This window comes from Atta colombica, unplaced genomic scaffold, assembly GCF_001594045.1.
Source record: "Atta colombica isolate Treedump-2 unplaced genomic scaffold, Acol1.0 scaffold21, whole genome shotgun sequence".
Lineage (NCBI taxonomy): Eukaryota > Metazoa > Arthropoda > Insecta > Hymenoptera > Formicidae > Atta > Atta colombica.
The window spans coordinates 669,092-688,210 of NW_017259305.1; the positions used below are offsets into that span (position 1 = coordinate 669,092).

The 19,119-nt window shown below is 33.1% G+C and overlaps 1 protein-coding gene across 2 annotated transcripts in view; it reads left to right on the forward strand.

The window, feature by feature from the left end:
• The window catches only part of LOC108687612 (RNA-binding protein Musashi homolog Rbp6), a 453,571-nt gene that overhangs the window by 407,127 nt on the left and 27,325 nt on the right, over positions 1 to 19,119 (forward strand). For both annotated transcript variants that reach the window (XM_018193468.1, XM_018193469.1), the window contains 2 exons: positions 5,818 to 5,850; positions 9,774 to 9,857. In XM_018193468.1, the coding sequence (XP_018048957.1) occupies positions 5,818 to 5,850; positions 9,774 to 9,857 (117 nt within the window). The remainder of the gene's footprint in view (positions 1 to 5,817; positions 5,851 to 9,773; positions 9,858 to 19,119) is intronic.

Here is a 19,119-nt window from a genome sequence, read left to right on the forward strand (position 1 = left end):
GCGGCTTCTTACCGGCCACATCCGGTCGCAGCCGCGTCCCGCGCTGCTGCCCTCACCTATTCCATGAGCGATCTCCTCGGTGTTCAGGGCCTCGACATGGGCGCCGTTTACCATCCAATACCTACGATCGGCCTATGACCAACGATACTCACACCCCTTTCGCGACCGCAATAATTATAGCTCGTCCGGGGGTGTCATACTTACGTCCGATTATTTCGTTTAATTTTAATCGATTAATCATCCTTCTTTTCTATATTGCTTGTCGCGATTTTTTCATTTCGTTTTAGCATATCGTCATGAGTTTTACAATTATATTATTATGTTGTCCCGAAGGACAACATAATAATACAATTTTTAATCGCAAACGCAATAGTCTTTCTTAGTTTTGCTTAAAAATAATATTTGGTACGTGCCAAAAAACTTGTTGTTTCGGATAGATCGATTTAGATTGTATGAATTATAAAGTTTGAAATTCAGTGAATTAAGTATGCTCATGTAAAAGAAATATATGTACGTATTTATTGGATCTATTTAAGACTTAATTGGCTGAAGAAATCAATGCAATCAAACTTTTTATTTATTATTTTTATTTATTATCGATTAAGATTTTAGGAATCTTGCTGAGAAAAAGATTAGTCTCTCGTAATAAATGCGTAATTTTTTAATGAAATATTACAGTGAATTAAACAGCATTTTTTTATACATTCCTCAATTGAGAGACTGTTCGTCGTTTTGAAGTAGTCAACGAAAGAAATCGAAAGTATTAATTAATATATGCCAATCAGTGATCAAACGATCGAGCGTGATAAGTATCAATTTCAAAAAGTGCAATATTGTAGATTTAGGAAAACCGTTCTTATTTATCGGTTCGAAATACATATCGAGAACGCGATATTTTCGCGGAGCTGTTTGCGGTTGGTAATGTTCGGCGAAACTGTGATCGTAGAAGCAGAAGAAAACGCATAGCGAATTGCAGATTTAATCGACGTAGTAGTTACCTATGGGGCCTCATTTTCTTGTAGTGAAGAAAGTAGACATGTAGCAACGAGACAAACGGATTGCAAAAGACTGGTAGTTATTTCGTAGATAATTAGTAATGCAGATAGTAGGACAATAAACAAAGTGTTCAAATGTAGAGGGAAAACGACCTAACGATGCTCAAATAAATTGCCGTCGCGTCGAACGTATCTCCTTATAGGATTGTCTTTCGATTTTGAAATTTACTATGTATAATTAATGAAATATAAAGTAAAATCTTAAACAATTTTTTGCTTCTCAAAGAAACATTATTAAATTAAAAAAATTTAACTTTAAAATTTATATAGATCTTGTGATCTTAAGAATAATAGGATTATCTTTCGATTTATAAATTTACAATTTGTTCAATAAAACATAAAGCAGAAATCTTAAAAAGTTTTTGCTTTTCAATAAAACATTATTAAATTTAAAAATAAAATTTTTGTGTTTCTTCGATTTTTCAAAAGAAAAACAGTTTATTTTGACGGTTTTTCTTAAAATACATTTTTTCATGAGTTATTATTTTTTTTTAAATTGAAAAATCGGAGATGTATTGAGAATTGAGAAGTTAATAATAATTAAATTTGTCTTACATTGTCAGATTAGTATAATTATTATTAAAGCATCCATTTTTCGAAAATGAATGTAATTATATAAAAACATCTTCTTTTACATACTAATGAAGATAGGCAGGATGAATAGTACCTATACAAGTCATGTCTAACTAAATCTCAATCATCTACCGACATCGAATAATTAAATTTTTGGTGCCCATCACACTTGCTGTTAAAAGCACTTCGATTAAAACGCCGTAGAAATTAACACCGACATCGAGTCTTCAACGAAGAGGAGGAATGAGAGAACAGGAAATCGAAAGACAAGGTGAGCAGCAATTTTCAGGTCACCCCGATGGGGAAACAAAACGACAAGTCCTCGATGGAGATTGTATGTTCGTCGTTCGGCGGCTGTCAATTCGTTGATAGAACCTAGTTGAAATTTTAGCGCGTTGCGAACAAAGCTCTAACGTAGAAATTGTCGTCTGCGAGGTTACGCGACAAGATCGGGTAATATAATTGAAAGTCGCGATAGAAGATATGGAAAAATAGTCGCGTTTCGTGGCGTATTTTCGAACGTCTTTAAAAATAGCAGGATATTTTTTCGGAATGAAATAATCATTTGTTTAAACAATAATAAACGCTCTTTGTCGAGGCCGTTTTAATTACGAATATTTTAACAAAAAAAAAAATTGAAATAATATACAAGAGAAAAACAACCTTTCTCCTCCTTCTCCCAGGTAGTGGTTCGCTGCGTGTATTCCTCGCGAGCACGCGAGCAATAATTGAAGGAAATCAATTAGCAGCGCATACCGACGTAAATTGTCGGCGATGTGATGTGGCGAGAGAGCGGTTAGCGTGACGGGAGCCCGCAGGAAATGGTTGGCGACACGTGCACTTCTCATTTGTCGCGTTTTCCGGAATATTTTTCGCAAGTGACTTCATGAAATTTCATAATGTCGAAGCAAGAAAGAACTCTGTGTTCTAAACGATATAAAGATACTCAAAAGGAAAGACACGAGCTCGACACTATTTATATGTATATAAATGCATACGTGAATCTATATACATATACATATATATATATATATATAATATATTTATATTCTATTCTTATATGGGATGTCCCAAAACTACGGTAATGTCTCATTGATATTAAGAATCAAATCAGAGAAAAAAAACTTGAATAGTTTTGAGAAAAAAAGAGATTCTAAAAATATAAATTGATAAAAACATGTAAGTTTTAAGTGTGAGTAGAAAATTATTATTCGGGGCTTAATTATTCATTATTGGAATTTAAATGTTTACAACAGTGACAAACAGCAGCCTCACAACCAAGTAGTAAAAAAATATAAATATCAAATAATACATGATTAATGGTTTTCGGACACTCCATATTAATATGTACCTAACGATCCATTATAAATTACGCCAGACGATATATACGTTATATATTGTTTTGTATCTTACCTATTTGATAACGCCATAGCATTTGATATTAATATCGATATATTTTTTGTGAGAGCCGCATTACACCTTATAGTTTTTTGTAATAGACCAAACAGATATACATATCGGAACCTATATATCTATCTATCTCTACATATCTAGGTAATTAGGTAAACATTTGTGTTGTTATCAGACCTTAGTTATTATTGAGACTAGGCGTTCTAGGTTCGATTAGTTAGAGAATCAGAGAATCAGTTTTAAATGAATTAATATACTATGTACACGTTCCTATCGTTGAGACTACTAGTGGACTATAGCTTTTGGGAAGTCACTATGATATCGTTAGCTTAGATTATACTTTAGGCGCTCATCTTCGCGGAAGAACGCGCACTTGCGTCCGTTCGTCGACGAAGAATTGTTCAGAGGGAAGGCATTTGGCCTCCGTCGTAACACGTTTCCACTCATGTTTCCTTCCGCAAAATAATTCGCGAGAGAAGCGAGATAAAGCGCGGTGCTCAAACGTCTTCCGCGAAGAATACGCATTACCAGCGGCTTCAAAGAGACCTATTATATTGTACCTATTACTTAACGAGCTACATTACATAGTTACATTTATATTACGTTACACGTAATATTATACCTCTCTCTCTCTCTCTCTCTATATATATATATATATATAGGATATATACTAAATATATATCGTGCGTATACCTATCTATACCTAATGCCTCAGCTCCCGTATATCCCACTCATATACTATTTAACTCTTCTTAAGCCGCATAGCATCATTTACCTTGATAATAATGCGTGAGACGTGTGTCCTAGAAAGTACGTACTTAGCCAGAGAAGCGCAACACTGTCAGTTTCGTAAGTAGATCAGACTTTGATGGTGCGGTTTTATTGTTGGTCTTTGTGACACTTGGCTGGGCTACTTGATTTTGGGTTTTACGGGAATATAGAGTATCCGCTGATGTCTTACATAATTTATAACGGGGGCGCAGAACGATTCGACGGAATGCATTCCTGATACACGGCCTCGCGAATGTTTCTCCTCGTCCGAGATGGGACATGTACATCAAAGGAGAAACATAAAATTCTAGTGAGAGTAGCTCAATGAATTCCACGTTGCCGAAGCCATCGATGTGACGTAAACGTTAATCGACTGGCAACTCGATCGTAAACTCGAGCTGAGACAGGCTTTATGCGCTCCTCGAAACTGCGAGAGACTGTTAATATTAATACGTCGTACGTAAACGTCTGCTCTACGTGAGATCGATATGTTGCATCTGAGAAAGTTAAGGGTGCATACGTAGATGCTACATAGAAAAGCACGCGCGTAATTTGCGCAAGAATTATTTATATAGTATCGTCGAGATCTATTCACGTATTTCGATGAAGTGTGACAAAGATACATATCTATATAATGCTGCAAATGATTCTATTGAGATAAATGCGAGATAGTGCTCGACGTACATGCAATCTTATTGTAGCTCAGAAGAGTTTAGAAAGCCATTAAGACAGAGAAAAAGAGCGCAAAATGATAGTAATATACCATTGAGCGCTTGATGTAATCAAAACCAGCCCGGTAGAGAGACTTTAGGTACGAAATTACTAATACTATTAATATGTATCAGTGTATATTTTAATGGCTAGAATAAACGCTCTTATACTTTTTTCCATCTGCGTAATATTGTGAGAGCAACGTCGATATGGATACTAGCATAGTGAGTCTAGTAGTGTAGTATTATTGTGGTCAGTGTTTTTTTCAATATTGTATCGTCAATATAAATGTGAGTAGTGGTGCCGGTGCTATGCCACGCACATATACACGACATGAAATAGAAAAATAAAAGTAGAGTACGTTATTACGTGCGTATTCAATCATTCCGCAAATTTATCATTTGCGGAAGACATTCAGGTGGTGGCATATTACCGACCCTTAGTCGATATCTAATAAGCTATATAGAGAGCCTAGCAAATATTACTTAACGGTAAATAATTAACCAATACCTTTGAAGGCTACAATAACCATAGTTCATAGGAGGGTTTATTTTGTCGTAGAATTGGAAACACCTCGGCCGCGCGTAGTTACCTAGTACCTTGTCACACAGTTTAGAAAATGCGCTATATAGTCGATGCGATATACATATATACATAGTGAGAATCTTAGTTGTGTGGTCTTTTGGATTAGTATCGAATTATGAAATTTCATGGATGCCTTGATCTCTCTATCATTCTGTTTCTCTCATTCTTTCTCTCTTTCCCTTTCTCTCTCTTACTCTCTTTCTCTCTTTCACTAATTTTCTCATACTCTCTATTTAACCTAGAAAGCTTTTAATTCTATTTCTTATCTTTTTTCTCTTTTTACGTTTCTCTTTTATCGTTTGGACCTAGTCATCCGTTACACTTAAATCCCGACGAATTTCTGCAACGCTTCGCTTCATACTTAACTTATCTCCGTGTACATATTCTTAAATGTTTACGCCTACCTTCGCCTGCTCGAAGAAAAATATTGGTCTTGCGACATATAAAACTTCGCGGAAATAATTGACATGTGGAAACTTTACTTCTGACACGTAGCTTATTTTGTAAGTTTTTCGAGCGATCAATATCTTTCTTCGTATGTAGTTGCAGAAATTTTGATGGAGACTTGCACTAACGAACATGCAATATAAATAAAGGGGGAAAAAAATCGAAAAGAAAAAAGAATTGGTTAAAAATAAGTAAACAAATATTCAGAAATATATATTAGTCTATGTCGAAACTACATTTTAATCGAGTTTATTTTTCCTTATAGATTTTATGTGGTCTCTGGGAGCATTACCTGATGGTGAGTATGTGAAATATTTACTGACTAGTAAAGAATTCGATACTTATTCTGACGATCCCTATTATAGACGTAACTAAAGAAATAATGATGCTATATGGCTTCACAACCTTGATACATAATTGTCCATTTCACCTATTTGCTTTAACATACATTTTACCTATAGCATATTTTTCAATTCAAACTGATATGAATCGTATGTAAATATTAGAATTTAGCGGAGTAATTACTAACCTCTCAGTTACCTCTTAATTTTTATATTAATGGAAATTTAATCTAGCAGAATATAAATATGGCAATAATTTTGACGGATATAACTTAATAAGTTTATCTAGTTAGTCTTTATACAATGACAAGACCTAATCAGCAAAATCAAATCGGATCTATCGGAATATTTAGTACTTATTTTATATTAAATTATACCATTTTACATTAATGACAATTTTGTATTGCAAATTCGAAAAAAATGTGACGCTGTTAGCTTAACATTAAGTTGGCAGCATCAATTCTAATAAAAGAAATAAAAGAAAAAGAGAAAAATTTCATTAGAAAGTAATAGAATTGGACTTATATTAATTTGTACTATCAAGAACAATTTTATATTGTGTCATTTCTAAAAAAACAGTGGTATTACTAATTTAGTAGCAATTTAATAATTTAGTAATTTAGTAATTTAGTAGTATAAGCTGACTGTTAAAAAATAATCATAAAAAAATGTACAAAATATATTTGTATTAATTGGTACCATTGAAAGTAAGTTAATATTTTACATCTTTTTTTTCCTTGATATAACTTTATTAATATTAATTTACAATTTATATATTAGTAATTTTAGTAACGAAACCTAAGTGAATCTGGCACTTGAATTTAAGAAAAAAAATGTTTTAATATGCATTAAATTAAGTTATTATACAAAAATGTTTTTCAAAATTTGTTTTTTGATTTTAAGTTATTATAGGTTTTTAATCATTTGTATCAATTTCCTTTTGTTTGTACCTTAAGGAATTCAAAAATATAAAGGGTTGAAGAAATGCTAAAAGATTTTGAGATATTTTAAATTCGTAAACGAGTGTTGTTTCGTAATTATTTGTAACTGATTGTATTATAATCGGTTTCACACACATTCATTTCGTTAAGAGGATGATTGTACCGAAATTTTAATATAAGGATGAGAGCTAACTTTGCTATTTTTAAAGTTATTTTAAATCCGCAAGCAGGTGCTGCTTCGTAATCATTTATACTCGTATACATTTATACAATTGTACCACAATCGATTTTGATCCCCTTTAAGGGGATAATTGTATTGATATTTCAAAAATAGATTGAGAGCTAGCTGCGCCATTTCCGAAGATATTTTAAATCTGCAAGCATGTGCTGTTTCGGAATCGTTTGTACTAGTTTCAATCCGAAATATCACCAAAATTTCAAATCCGCTTGCGAATTTAAAATATCTCAAAGTGGAGTGCTAGCATTTTTTCAATACTTTATATTTTAAAACTCCTTAAGGTACAAACAAAAAAGAAAGTAATACAAACGGTTACAAATCTAACTTAATTTAATTCGCATTAAACAACTTTTTTTTCTTAAATTCGAGTGCTAGCTTCACTTAATTAACTAGTAACACTATTCTTTGGGCCTCCAATTTGAATCATATATGTTGATCTTATCTTTTATTTAGTATTTGGAATGTAAAATCACGTAGAAAAGGATATTATGTACTGAGAGAATTATTCAATATTATGGTAAATCGTTATTTTTCAGTGAAAATTGGAAAATCCGTAAATAATTATTTTTCAGTGAAAATTTGAAAATCCTTATATAATTACTTTCTCACAGTGATTGAACACTTTCTTCAATAATATTATAATTGCTTTTCTTATGTTCTCAAGAAATGCATATGTCGAAAACGAAAAAATTTGGTTTGAAAATAAAATAAAATAAAATAAAATTTGATTTAAAAAATAATAAAATATCGTCTATTTTATTTATCCATTATTTAGTATAAAATTTAATATAAAATTTAGATAAAAAATATTTTATATTCAATAAAAAATGAAATTTTTCTCTTAAAATCACAATAAGAAAGACGAGAAAAGACAAAAATTGCTAGTATTCACTCAATTTATGAGAATGTATAGAGTTTTCGATTTTTACTGAAAAATAACGATTCACCATAACTTTCAATGATTCCCTCAGCACATAATTCCTTTTCTACGTTTCTACATTTCAAATACTAAATAAAAAACATCACATGAGCCAAATTGAAGACGGCCCAAAGAATAGTTACTGTTTAGGTTTTATTGCTAGGATAATGTATAGATTGTAAAGTATATACTAATAAAGTCATTTTACGGAAAAAAAAATGTAAAATTTTAGCTTACTTTCAATTAACAAATTAGTACAAATTCAGTTTTGTTTATTTTTGCCCTTGTTTTATTTTTTTATAGTTCTGCCGGCTTATATATTAAACTAGCAATGTTACTGTTTTCTTAGAAATGATAGACATAATAGACATAATAGAAAATTGTTCTTAGTAATACAGATTAATACAAATCCAATCCAATTGATTTCTGATATAATTTTTCTTTTTCTTTAAGGGAATCTTAAAGATTAGTCATATTTTAAATAGCACTTACACACAAACGATTTACGTATCATTGACACATCAATACTTTAATCATGCATGCCACATACACATAAATTAAACAAAAATTTATGTGTATGTGTGGCATGCACGTCTAAGTTCAATTTTAAGAATTTCACGCTGTTTCTTCATGCGAACTACTAGTCTATGGACTATTATTTCATAAGTGAACAGATTGCACGGATTTTATATGAAGCAAATGTGAAGCGACATGATAGTTTTGGAACGCCATATTGGAGAGAACTTAAAAATAGTAAAGATGATCTCAATTTCGAAAATTTTTTGCTGTTCTCAGTCTATGCTGATAGACTCCATCTTACAGATACGTATTAATGCGTATACTTTAATTCTAGAAAAGGATTTTCAAATCAGAGAAGAAAAAAATAATTGTTATACAAAAATTATATGGTTTAGTCAGTAATACAGACTTTATGATCCTCTTAATATTAAACTAGCAACATCGCGATTTTTTTCGAAATGACACAGAGTACAAAATTATCATTATCTAGTACAATAAAAAATAATAATAGTACAAAATAAAAAATACTAAAAAAGTACTCAAAATATTCCGATAGGTCCAATTTAATTTTTGCTAATTTAGTCCTGCCAGTTTTATACTGCTGGTTTAAGCTAGTTTCTTAATAATTAACAGAGTAAATAAATTTTATTGTTTTCGATATTTTCATCAACGAATTCTTATCGATTTAATAAAATATATTTGTAAACTATATATATAATTTGCAAAATATTAAGAAAGTTTTTTAATAGTTTCAGTTTTTTAATAGCTTTAAGTTTTCCTATAAAAATAAGATAAGTCTTTTAAACTTTTGTTTACCAAATTGAATTGAATATAGTAATAGATATTTTTACATTATTGATTTTGACTTTTCATTACTGATTTCTGGTTCTTTTTTTGCAAAAAATAAATTTTTATCTTTATAAATATCTTTTATAAAAACATATTTATTTTTCTTCATACGTTTTTAAACTTCTTAAAATTTAATCCAGTAGATAATACTGAAACTTAAATCGTTTAAATCACGAGGACATGGAAGAATCAAAAAACAATCTTAAACTACATCTGTATCATGGTATCAAAAACAAAATTATATGTTTTCATGTTGAAAAATATTTAGTTACAAAAAGTGTGAAAAATTAAGAATTTTCTTATGCTTATCAGCGTTTACAAAATTATCGCGAACGATTACGTTGTCTCAAATGCTAAGAGGATTAATGATAGTTATAACGAGGAGTGTAATGGAAATTTTTGTTGTGTTCGCAGGTTTCCCAGCGGCAGCGTACGCGGCATACGCGGCGGGCCGCGGTTATTCTGGGTACCCTAGTTTCGGATTACCCTACCCGACAGGTAACCACCTTAGCCTTAACCACCTTAATCACCACAATGCGGCCCACATCGCGCCCCTGAACTTGAACTTGAACCTCATACAGGCGCAGCCCGCGCCCCATCATAACCCGCCCACTCCGACACCGCTATTTTACCATCCCAATCTGGACCTCTACAACGCCATGCCTCTGTGAACTAACTCAGTGATTAACGATATCGATAACGAGCTGCGCGCGCACTCTAACCCATCGCTATACGCTAACTGACTTGCTGTCGCTTGGTCCATCCGATCCCATCGCGGCGAGAGAGCGTGTTGCGACGCGAAAATCAACAAGGTGAGAGATAGCCCCTATGTTCTCGAGAGTAATTCGGGCGGTTTGAAAGCAAAGACACGCGTGTAATACTTGAGGATCCCTAGCTGAGGATCCACCGCAGAGACATACACTAAACTTTCGCGAGGGACAAAGCGACTCTCCGTTCCAAGATCACGAGTTCTCGAACTGGACGATGCGAGGACGCGACGCCGACGCATGGAATGCAAGCAGGTTCCGCCGAACGCACGAAAAATAGCAGGAATGGATGATGAGAGATTCTTTAAAGCATGATTTCTCTTTAAAATCGGGAGAGTTATTTCTGATTTTACATAATTTTTGCAGCTCTCGATAGCGAGAGAGAGCTACGATAGAATAGACGAAGAGAAAACGGGGAAAATGTGAAACTTCGCCTAGTTACAGGATATTCGGAGATAAATTATTAATATCTAGCAGAGAGAGTGTCAGCTCGGCCGACACGACAGCTGGCTCGGCTGCGATATCGACTCGCTTCTCTTTGAAAAAGTTTGTACATTATTGGAGTACTTATTCGATATCTGTCGCAGTGTTAGTTTCGCGTATTTTTTTATAACGAGAATACTATCAGCGAGAATCGTACAAATTGATAAATAATTACTATATCAAAGTTATACTACATTTCGTTCATTTTAAGGCTTAAGGGCATCAAGAAAAGATTTGTTAGTCTCAATATTAATAACATATCGTTTCATATTCTCTAATATTCTCTTTATATTTCTATATTCATCTTTGTATTAATTAACAGAATATTCGACAGATTTTATGACAATTATTTTATTATACAATACAATACATTACTTTCCTACTATATTTTAAAATAATATTTTTTAAAGAAACAATGGATTCCAAAGGATATAAATAATCTATTCTCTTTCTCGTTCTGCGGTAAACAATAAATCATCGAGTGTTTGCGAAAAAGTGTGTTGTGCTACCCGTGGATTCGGAATTTATTGAGCTGTTATAGCTACGGTGCACTATTGATTCTCCCTTGTGCTGTGGGTATCATTTTTAAAGAATTCAAAATCTCAAAATACTGATATGTATATATGAATGAGAATATGTAGGTATAGAGGGAAAAAAAATGTGCATAGATTACGCTGGGTGCAAAATGCCTCGTGAAAGTATTCGAACGATTTTATTCGATTTAATATAGGCGTATTATCGTTTGAATACTTTGGTAAGCCACTATATGTGAAATCAATCATTCCTTTCAATAACGAATATATCCCAATAGCAATCTCAATAAAAGCAAATATCCAATCAATGTCCGAATTCATCAGTAAATACCACTAAATATTGAAATAGCCGATAAAAGTTATCAGAGGAATACTTTTACTTTTACAGCGTTTATTAGCCAAAATTGTGTAGGGAGAGCGTACAGTAAAACCAATATTATATATATTTTGTAAATACACATCGATATTTTGAAAATCGATGATGTCACCAAAATTGAGTTCAAACTGTTCAAAGCTGTTTGGCGCAGTCAACGGATCATGAAATCGATCGCGATATAAAATGTGTGGAGCGGGATAAAATGTTATTGTTGATATCTGGCAAGGGGAACAAGTTCGTATCGATTGACAATGATATGCATCGCGGTCCACTTTAATATATACACACAACACATGTAAATACACACACACGCACACGCACGCACGCACGCACGCAATATACACATACACATACATACATGCATACATATACACGCATTCTGCTATTGACATACACATGACTGCAGCGACTAATAAAGTACCTACATACGTAAAATGAGCACGTCCATCTTTCGACATCGATTTGTTGAAATCGAAGGGATGATAGTTCATGGGCGAATCTTTCAATGTCGAGTCTTTTTCATAATATATTTGCGAAATGAAACCACAGCATTTAATTACTCGAGGAAAATGCATTTTTTTTCTATCACAATTCGATAAGATGATTGCCTATTCTAAAGCTCGATGAACAGAATTAAAGGATAGTAAATGGTTAGTTTGTACCCCTCCCTCTCCTCCCCTTCGTGAATTATTAATCTCTTATCCGTCTGTTCCAATTTGTTTCTGCAAACTTTTCTTTTAACAATATTAAATTGTTATCTGTATTTTTACTGATATTTATTTGTTATTACATCGTAAATTTTGTTATTTCATTTTGATTGATTATATAAAATTTGAAACATACAAGGCAGCAGTAGTTCAAATATATTGAAACTTCACTACGCAGCCAAACCAAATAGTTAAAATGAAAACCAGATAAAACCATATAAAAAACCATAATATTTTAAAAGTTAAAATGAAAACTAGTATAAGACCTTGTAAAAAAAGCCGTGACGTTTTCATCGATATCTTCAAAAACATATTCTATTTTCTATTTCTTTAAAGTTTGCGATAAAAAATATTATTTATACAAAGAATTATTTTTTTTGTAAAAACCTCAGTTTTATTAACAATGGCATCTTAAGTTAATTTTCAATGGATTTATTATTAAGTAAAATGTCATCATTCTCCTCTTTCAAAACTTTCTACATAGATACTATTTTTAACGATCTCCTTTTGCGCTCTTCTAATATAAACTATTATGTAAAATTTATATAACTATAATGCTTTTAAGATATTCCCTCACTTTTCTTAACATGTATTATTGCATACTTTATCACTCGTGTGTTACGTTTGCTTGCTTTCGTTATTTTTCGCCTGGTAAATGTATGTACATTTTATCCCGCAAAAAGCGATTGCAATCGAAACTATGCACTCTTCCATCCCACGTAATTTTAACCTTTCCACGTGGCTTGCTGCTCCTCATGTCAAACATGTAAAGCAATAATGACGCGTCACGTCGTTAACGTCGGACAAACTGCGATCGGTGCTCCGTCGCGATCGAAATTGATTAGCGAAATTAATTGAAGATAGTGTCATCCAACAATATCGCTTCAGATTTGCTTCAGAAAATGCTTAAAAACGGAAATGCGATTTCTATTGTCTTGAGAAATTGAGATCTACGTACATCGATTGTTAGAATAATATATGGGTGGGAAGAGAATTCATAAATAATGTATAATGTTTTTCGGACGTTCGCCCATCCCTCAAAAAGCCTGTCTTCCCCCTTTCTCCTACTATTTCCTTTTTCGATCCGATCCTCGCTTTCCTCCAGGGATATGCTCGATACTCCCAGAATCGTTTCCAATTTTCCTCGACACCCTCTACTTAACGCATTTGAATAGCATTTCGGGATCACCCCCGCGGCTACCTTTCCATTCTTCGCTCGTTCCTGATCTCCTAGCCTGGTTTGTGTTTCTTATTGCGTACAGTTCACGAGGCATGGTGGTAGAAGGAAAAGTGGATATCATTCGCGATGATTGATCGCCATAAAGAATTCTTCGTCACCCCCGTTCCTCCGACTCCCTCAATGTATTTCCAATGTCCGAAAAACATTTGTCGGTTAAGCCACCCTCTTCGCAAATATGGGAACGGGGCGATCTTTCATGTGAAGTAGGAACGTGAGTTAAGAAAGATATTTCTAGTAAGGGGCGGCGACGTATACATTCGTGAAGAATTTCAGGGAAGAGCTTGAACATGTGTGTGTGTGTGTGTGTGTGTGTGTGTGTGTGTGTGCGTGTGTGTGTGTGTGTGTGTGTGTTCCCGAACTGCAAATATTCCGCTGCTTCAAGAGAAGTCAAACGGCGACCGTGATTTAACGATCGTCACTAGACATTCACCGTTATGAAAGCGCCAAACGAGATCGTTTCACGATGCAAACTGCATTTGTGAATCATTTCATATATTTCATATATTGGCAAATAAAGACAAATCTTTCTCGATAACTTACGAATGAAGAGGCAAGCGTACGAAAGATGTTTCTATGCAAAATCGCATCATTCTTACAAAATCATTATTTTTTATTATGTTATATCAGTCATATGAGATATTAAATTTTTTAACTTTACGAAGATTAAAGAGAAAATTATCTTTTTTTATATTAATTTTTATTATAAACTACTTCTTTTTGTTGACGACTTAGTTTATGTTAATAGAAAAATGGACGAACGAAATATCTTTATATTTTATATGTTGGATTATTAAATTGAATTTGATATTTGACTCTCACGCCCTTTCTATAATAATTTCGATTATTTCGAACATTAAGAATCCTTTGTCCTTGTTTAATTTAAAATGTTTTTATTTTAGTTAGTGCTTTTCAAATTTAGCTATTACAACTTACTGTTTTACGAAAAATATACGCTTGAAATATATATTGTATTTAAATATGAATACGTTGCATGAATGAATAGTATATCAACGCTAAACGATGCTTACACGAATGTATATGATATTATATGACATTGTTGTAACTATAATTGAATTCCGAATGTGGTAATATCAAAATTACCAGCAAATTGTCACAAATCTGATCCTCTCATCTGCCCCTTCGATTCATGTTTTCCGATTCAAGATGGATGAGATGTTTAGTGCATCAGCATAACATTATACAGCAAATTCGCTCTATTACACTGCAAGTTTCAGTAGAGCGACGTGCTCTATGTATTAAATATTGACGTGAAATCAGTGAGTTTCAATTACGTTTAAATCAACAAATACACTTTCATTCACAAGTTAATCAATCAGAGAAAATTTACATGAAATATTATCAATAAATGCAAAAGTTAATTGATTTATTTTATACAAATTTTCCAGTATTTGAGAATATGTAATGTATAAATAATATTATAAGTTTTTCAAATTTTACAACTAAAAAATTTCTTCTTTTCGTCAACAATTCTATCAATGTTTACATAGTCGCTGCTAAAATTTTCTCAATGCAGTGAGTAATTTCAATATACAATAAATGTAGAATATTTCTTTATCTCTCAACATAGCGAAGAAATTGAATAAATGAGGAGCACCGCTCTCGCAGTTTGTCCGATGATATAACAGTTCATTATAAAGCGAGGCACACTTTACATTTAACATTTTTTAATAATATGTTTAATCGTTAACTCAATGAAAACAAGCGACGTGAGAGGATAATGACGGCAAAACAGCAACTTAAAAGATCAGCGAGAAAAGAGAATAGGGAGTTTTTGCAATAACGAATTCAGATACGGTGAACGCTAAAGTCATGTTATCCTTTTCTTAATTAGTTGTTAAGAAGAATATAACCTGACCTTAGCGTTCTGGATAAACGATATTGCAAAAACTTCCTAATAATGACTTAACGGATTGATGGTGATAATATCGAGGATTTTGGAATTACTTTTTTTTTATCTATTCCGTGAAATGTACAATAATTCCCTAAGAAAAAAATATAACTGAAAATACTATGTCGATTTCGACTAAACTCCAGCAGGGTAGTCAAATGGTGACGTTAAGAGGGAGAAAAGCGCTTAATTCTCAAATGATGCGAGAATCATCTGGAAAAAGATAAAAGAAAGAAAGAAACATGAAGAGAGGGAGATAACGAGGGATAAATGTACCAACTGTCGCTCTTGTGATACGCGCTAATAACTGCTCCGGTTGGCTAGATTTCCTCGGTCCATTCGCGGAACGATAGTAAAGGACCGAATCCTTTTAGCCTTTAGTGTGACCGTCTTTCTTACGAGAAAATAACAAGCTGCAACGTCTCCATATTTTTCCCGGGATAACGCCGCTTGAGTAGACAGCGTAACGACGACGACGATAAGAACGACGATTTCCTCTTAGAATGCAAACGCAATAACGAGCTCCTTCTCTTCCTTGCTTAAAGAAAGGGGAGGAGGGGTAGTTCCTAACGCCTCATTGGACATCAGTCGATTTTTCAGACTTCAGAGGCACTCAAAAGGGACACTTCTTTTCTTTTCGGCTGCTTGCCGGCGTGCACAGACTTCGCAAATATATCGGACTTTCTTTCTGTCCATCGTTTTTTTCTCGACGGATCGATTCGTGCGAGGATCTATTCTGTATAAGGATCGATTCAGGGTTATCCCGAATCTGGTCGGTAAATCAATTAGATTGTTCGAATAGTAGAATATCGAGGAGAAGGAAGAGAGCTCCATCGCATAAAAGATAAAGCTGACGCATACATTGTTGAAAAATATTTTGTTATTCACTTATTGTACAATTGGCATCAACATTCTTCTAATTCTTTCAGAACAATTGTTTTTTGTTTAGATATTTCGTTTAGATATTTTTGTTATTCTTTCTTTTAATTTTACATTACCAGATTGTACAAATAAATAATTTATAAAGTAGACGAAAAAAATAAACAGAAGAAAACCAGAACTTGACTATCAGAATGTTAAAATAATCTCATTCTTTTGCTTTTAATATGCATTATTGCAGACACAATGAAATATTTAAAATTTTATTTTAAATAATTTAAATACATAATAATAATGTTTAATTATAACGTTTATTTTAAATATTACGTATTAAACAATCCTATACTGTTATTTTTGATCAACATTTTTGTTATTCAACGAAGTTAGAATATTATTAAAATATTAATTTATTTTAGGAGAAATATAATAGATGCTTTTAAAATATGATATTCTAATGACAATTATTTTAGAAGATTTTAATTTTAAACAACATGTTAAATAATAATTATGAAAATACTTATGGAAATAACCCAGTTTTATTATTACTGTTAGTTTATGTCATTAATTATTATGTTACTCATTTTATTATATATTTATTAACATTCCGAAAACACTTTTCCACACTCGATATATCCCTTATTCATATTCGATTAAGGAGCGAGAGCGAAAAGAAAAAAAAGAGAATAAGAAAAAAAAGAAGAGCGTACGCGTTCGCGATTCGCGTACATACACGCAAATCGAAACTCAGTCCTTTCATCGGAGAGTCGAGAAAGGGTGGGCGGGCAGCTGCAGCAAAGCGGAAGAGTTGTTCGTGAAGCGGGGGTGGGAAGAGGATGGCAGAGGCGCACCGTCGTATTTCACAGTCATTACCGTAACGTGTTACCGTGCGCGCTCGTTGCGCCACGCAATAAATCGTCGGTTACCGTTACTATGGGTAAGGGGATAGGAGGGGTTGCAAGAGAGAGAGATGAACACGAGGGGAGTTATTGTGGAACCTCAACCCGCCACCGTGCCAGTGCGTTTCTGCTAACCGTTCGCAATTGCACGATCGCGACCTCCTTTTCGATTCTTTGCACTTGAATCTTCTTTGCTTTTTGCATCCTTTTTATCGCGCAGGATAGTTTAACTTTTTTAGAGATAAACCTTTCCAAATAATTTAAACATTCTAGATAATATACGTTGAGTATTGAAACATTTGTATTTACTAAATAACATCTATGGTTTTTTTTTCCTTACATTAGATATTTAGTCTCTAATTATCAAGAATAATTTGAAAGTTATCTAACATGAATTAACACATAAATTAACATTCATTTTATCCTTTTTATCTTTTAAATCTTTTTTAAAATAATAAAGATTTAATAAAAAAGATATGTCGATCATTTTAGAATCTAAAAATAATTTATAAATATTCGCGTTTACAATTTATAATTAATTTTTTTCTTTTATGCAAAAATTATATAAAAGAGACCTAATTTTATTATTTTATTTACTTTTATTTTTCTTAAATCTTTAAAAATTTCTGAAGCGTTTATAATACGTCAAACGCAGTGCAACACAAATAACAGTGTTATATAACATTTCTTTGTCAGGTTTCTCTGCGATCTACATTCGCCTACATCTTTCATTTTCTCTGCCGGCAATATCTAGAAACATCGCGGCATAGAGTTCAGAATGCAAACAACAGCGCGATTGCTCCGAATACTCGCGAATTAATATCGCGACAAGCTCGATTCGCGCCACTTTCAAGTTTCGAGAGAGCGCGCCACATCGCATCGTTACGTTCTGCCGCGCGTTGCGGTGTGTGACGGATTTTTCTTTTTTTCCCCTTTTTATTTCCGTTTTTGCGCGCCTGGCCTTTGTTTCGTCCCATTGACGACAATGCACATAACTCCCGCTCTTTCCGCTTTCTCTCTTCCGTCGTTTCCGTGTTTCGGTCTTTGTTTGACGCGAGCGGACGATTCGTTTCCATTCGCGAGTTCAAGCCACGAGTAGAAGCCGCCGGAAATAAAACGAGGCAAACGGGAGAGAGAGTCAAAGAAAGGAATGATTTGAATTTCGATTACTCCTGCAGCAGTTTCCTCGCGGACACGCTCGCGAATCGATAACGGCTTGTCTTAAATCTCACTATGAAAGAGTCATAGATCCAGTGTAACAGTGTATTTTGCGCATAGTACAGAAACATGACTAACAGGAAGCAATGCAAAAAAAAGAAGATACACACTGCTGTCATATTTAAATGTAAATTTACAGTGTTCATTGACTGTGAATATCTTATCAATTACAGTTTTCCAATTTCAACGAAGATTCATTCACATTTTTCTTTCTATCCATTTTTCTTTCGTATGTTGTTACATGCAAATATATTTGTGCAATTACCAATTATAAAAACAGCCGAGTGAAAAGAATATAATACTGAATAAACGATATTGGAACGAACAGTATCTCAATTTGTTCAAATGGATGGTGATTAACGTAATTGAAACTATAAATTCCAATATGATACGAATTTATGGACTGATGAGAATAAATCCAATTAAATTCCTATATTTGATTAAAGCAGGATCTTAATGCTTAAATATTTCTTGTGTGAATTTATATATGTATATACATATCTGATTCTACACATAAGTTCCAAATATTGCAAACACAAGAATTTTTGCAATGAAATGTCTGCATTGCCGCTAAGATGGGAATGATTCGATGGATCGCAAAATTAATACTTGATCTTTTCGATCGTGCGATGTCGAGTGCGCGAAAAGCTCTCTCCTTCTACGTTTGCGATAACAGATGTATTTTCTATGGTCACACTATATATCGTCATGTGTATCTCGCTATATTCTATATATATATATATATATATATA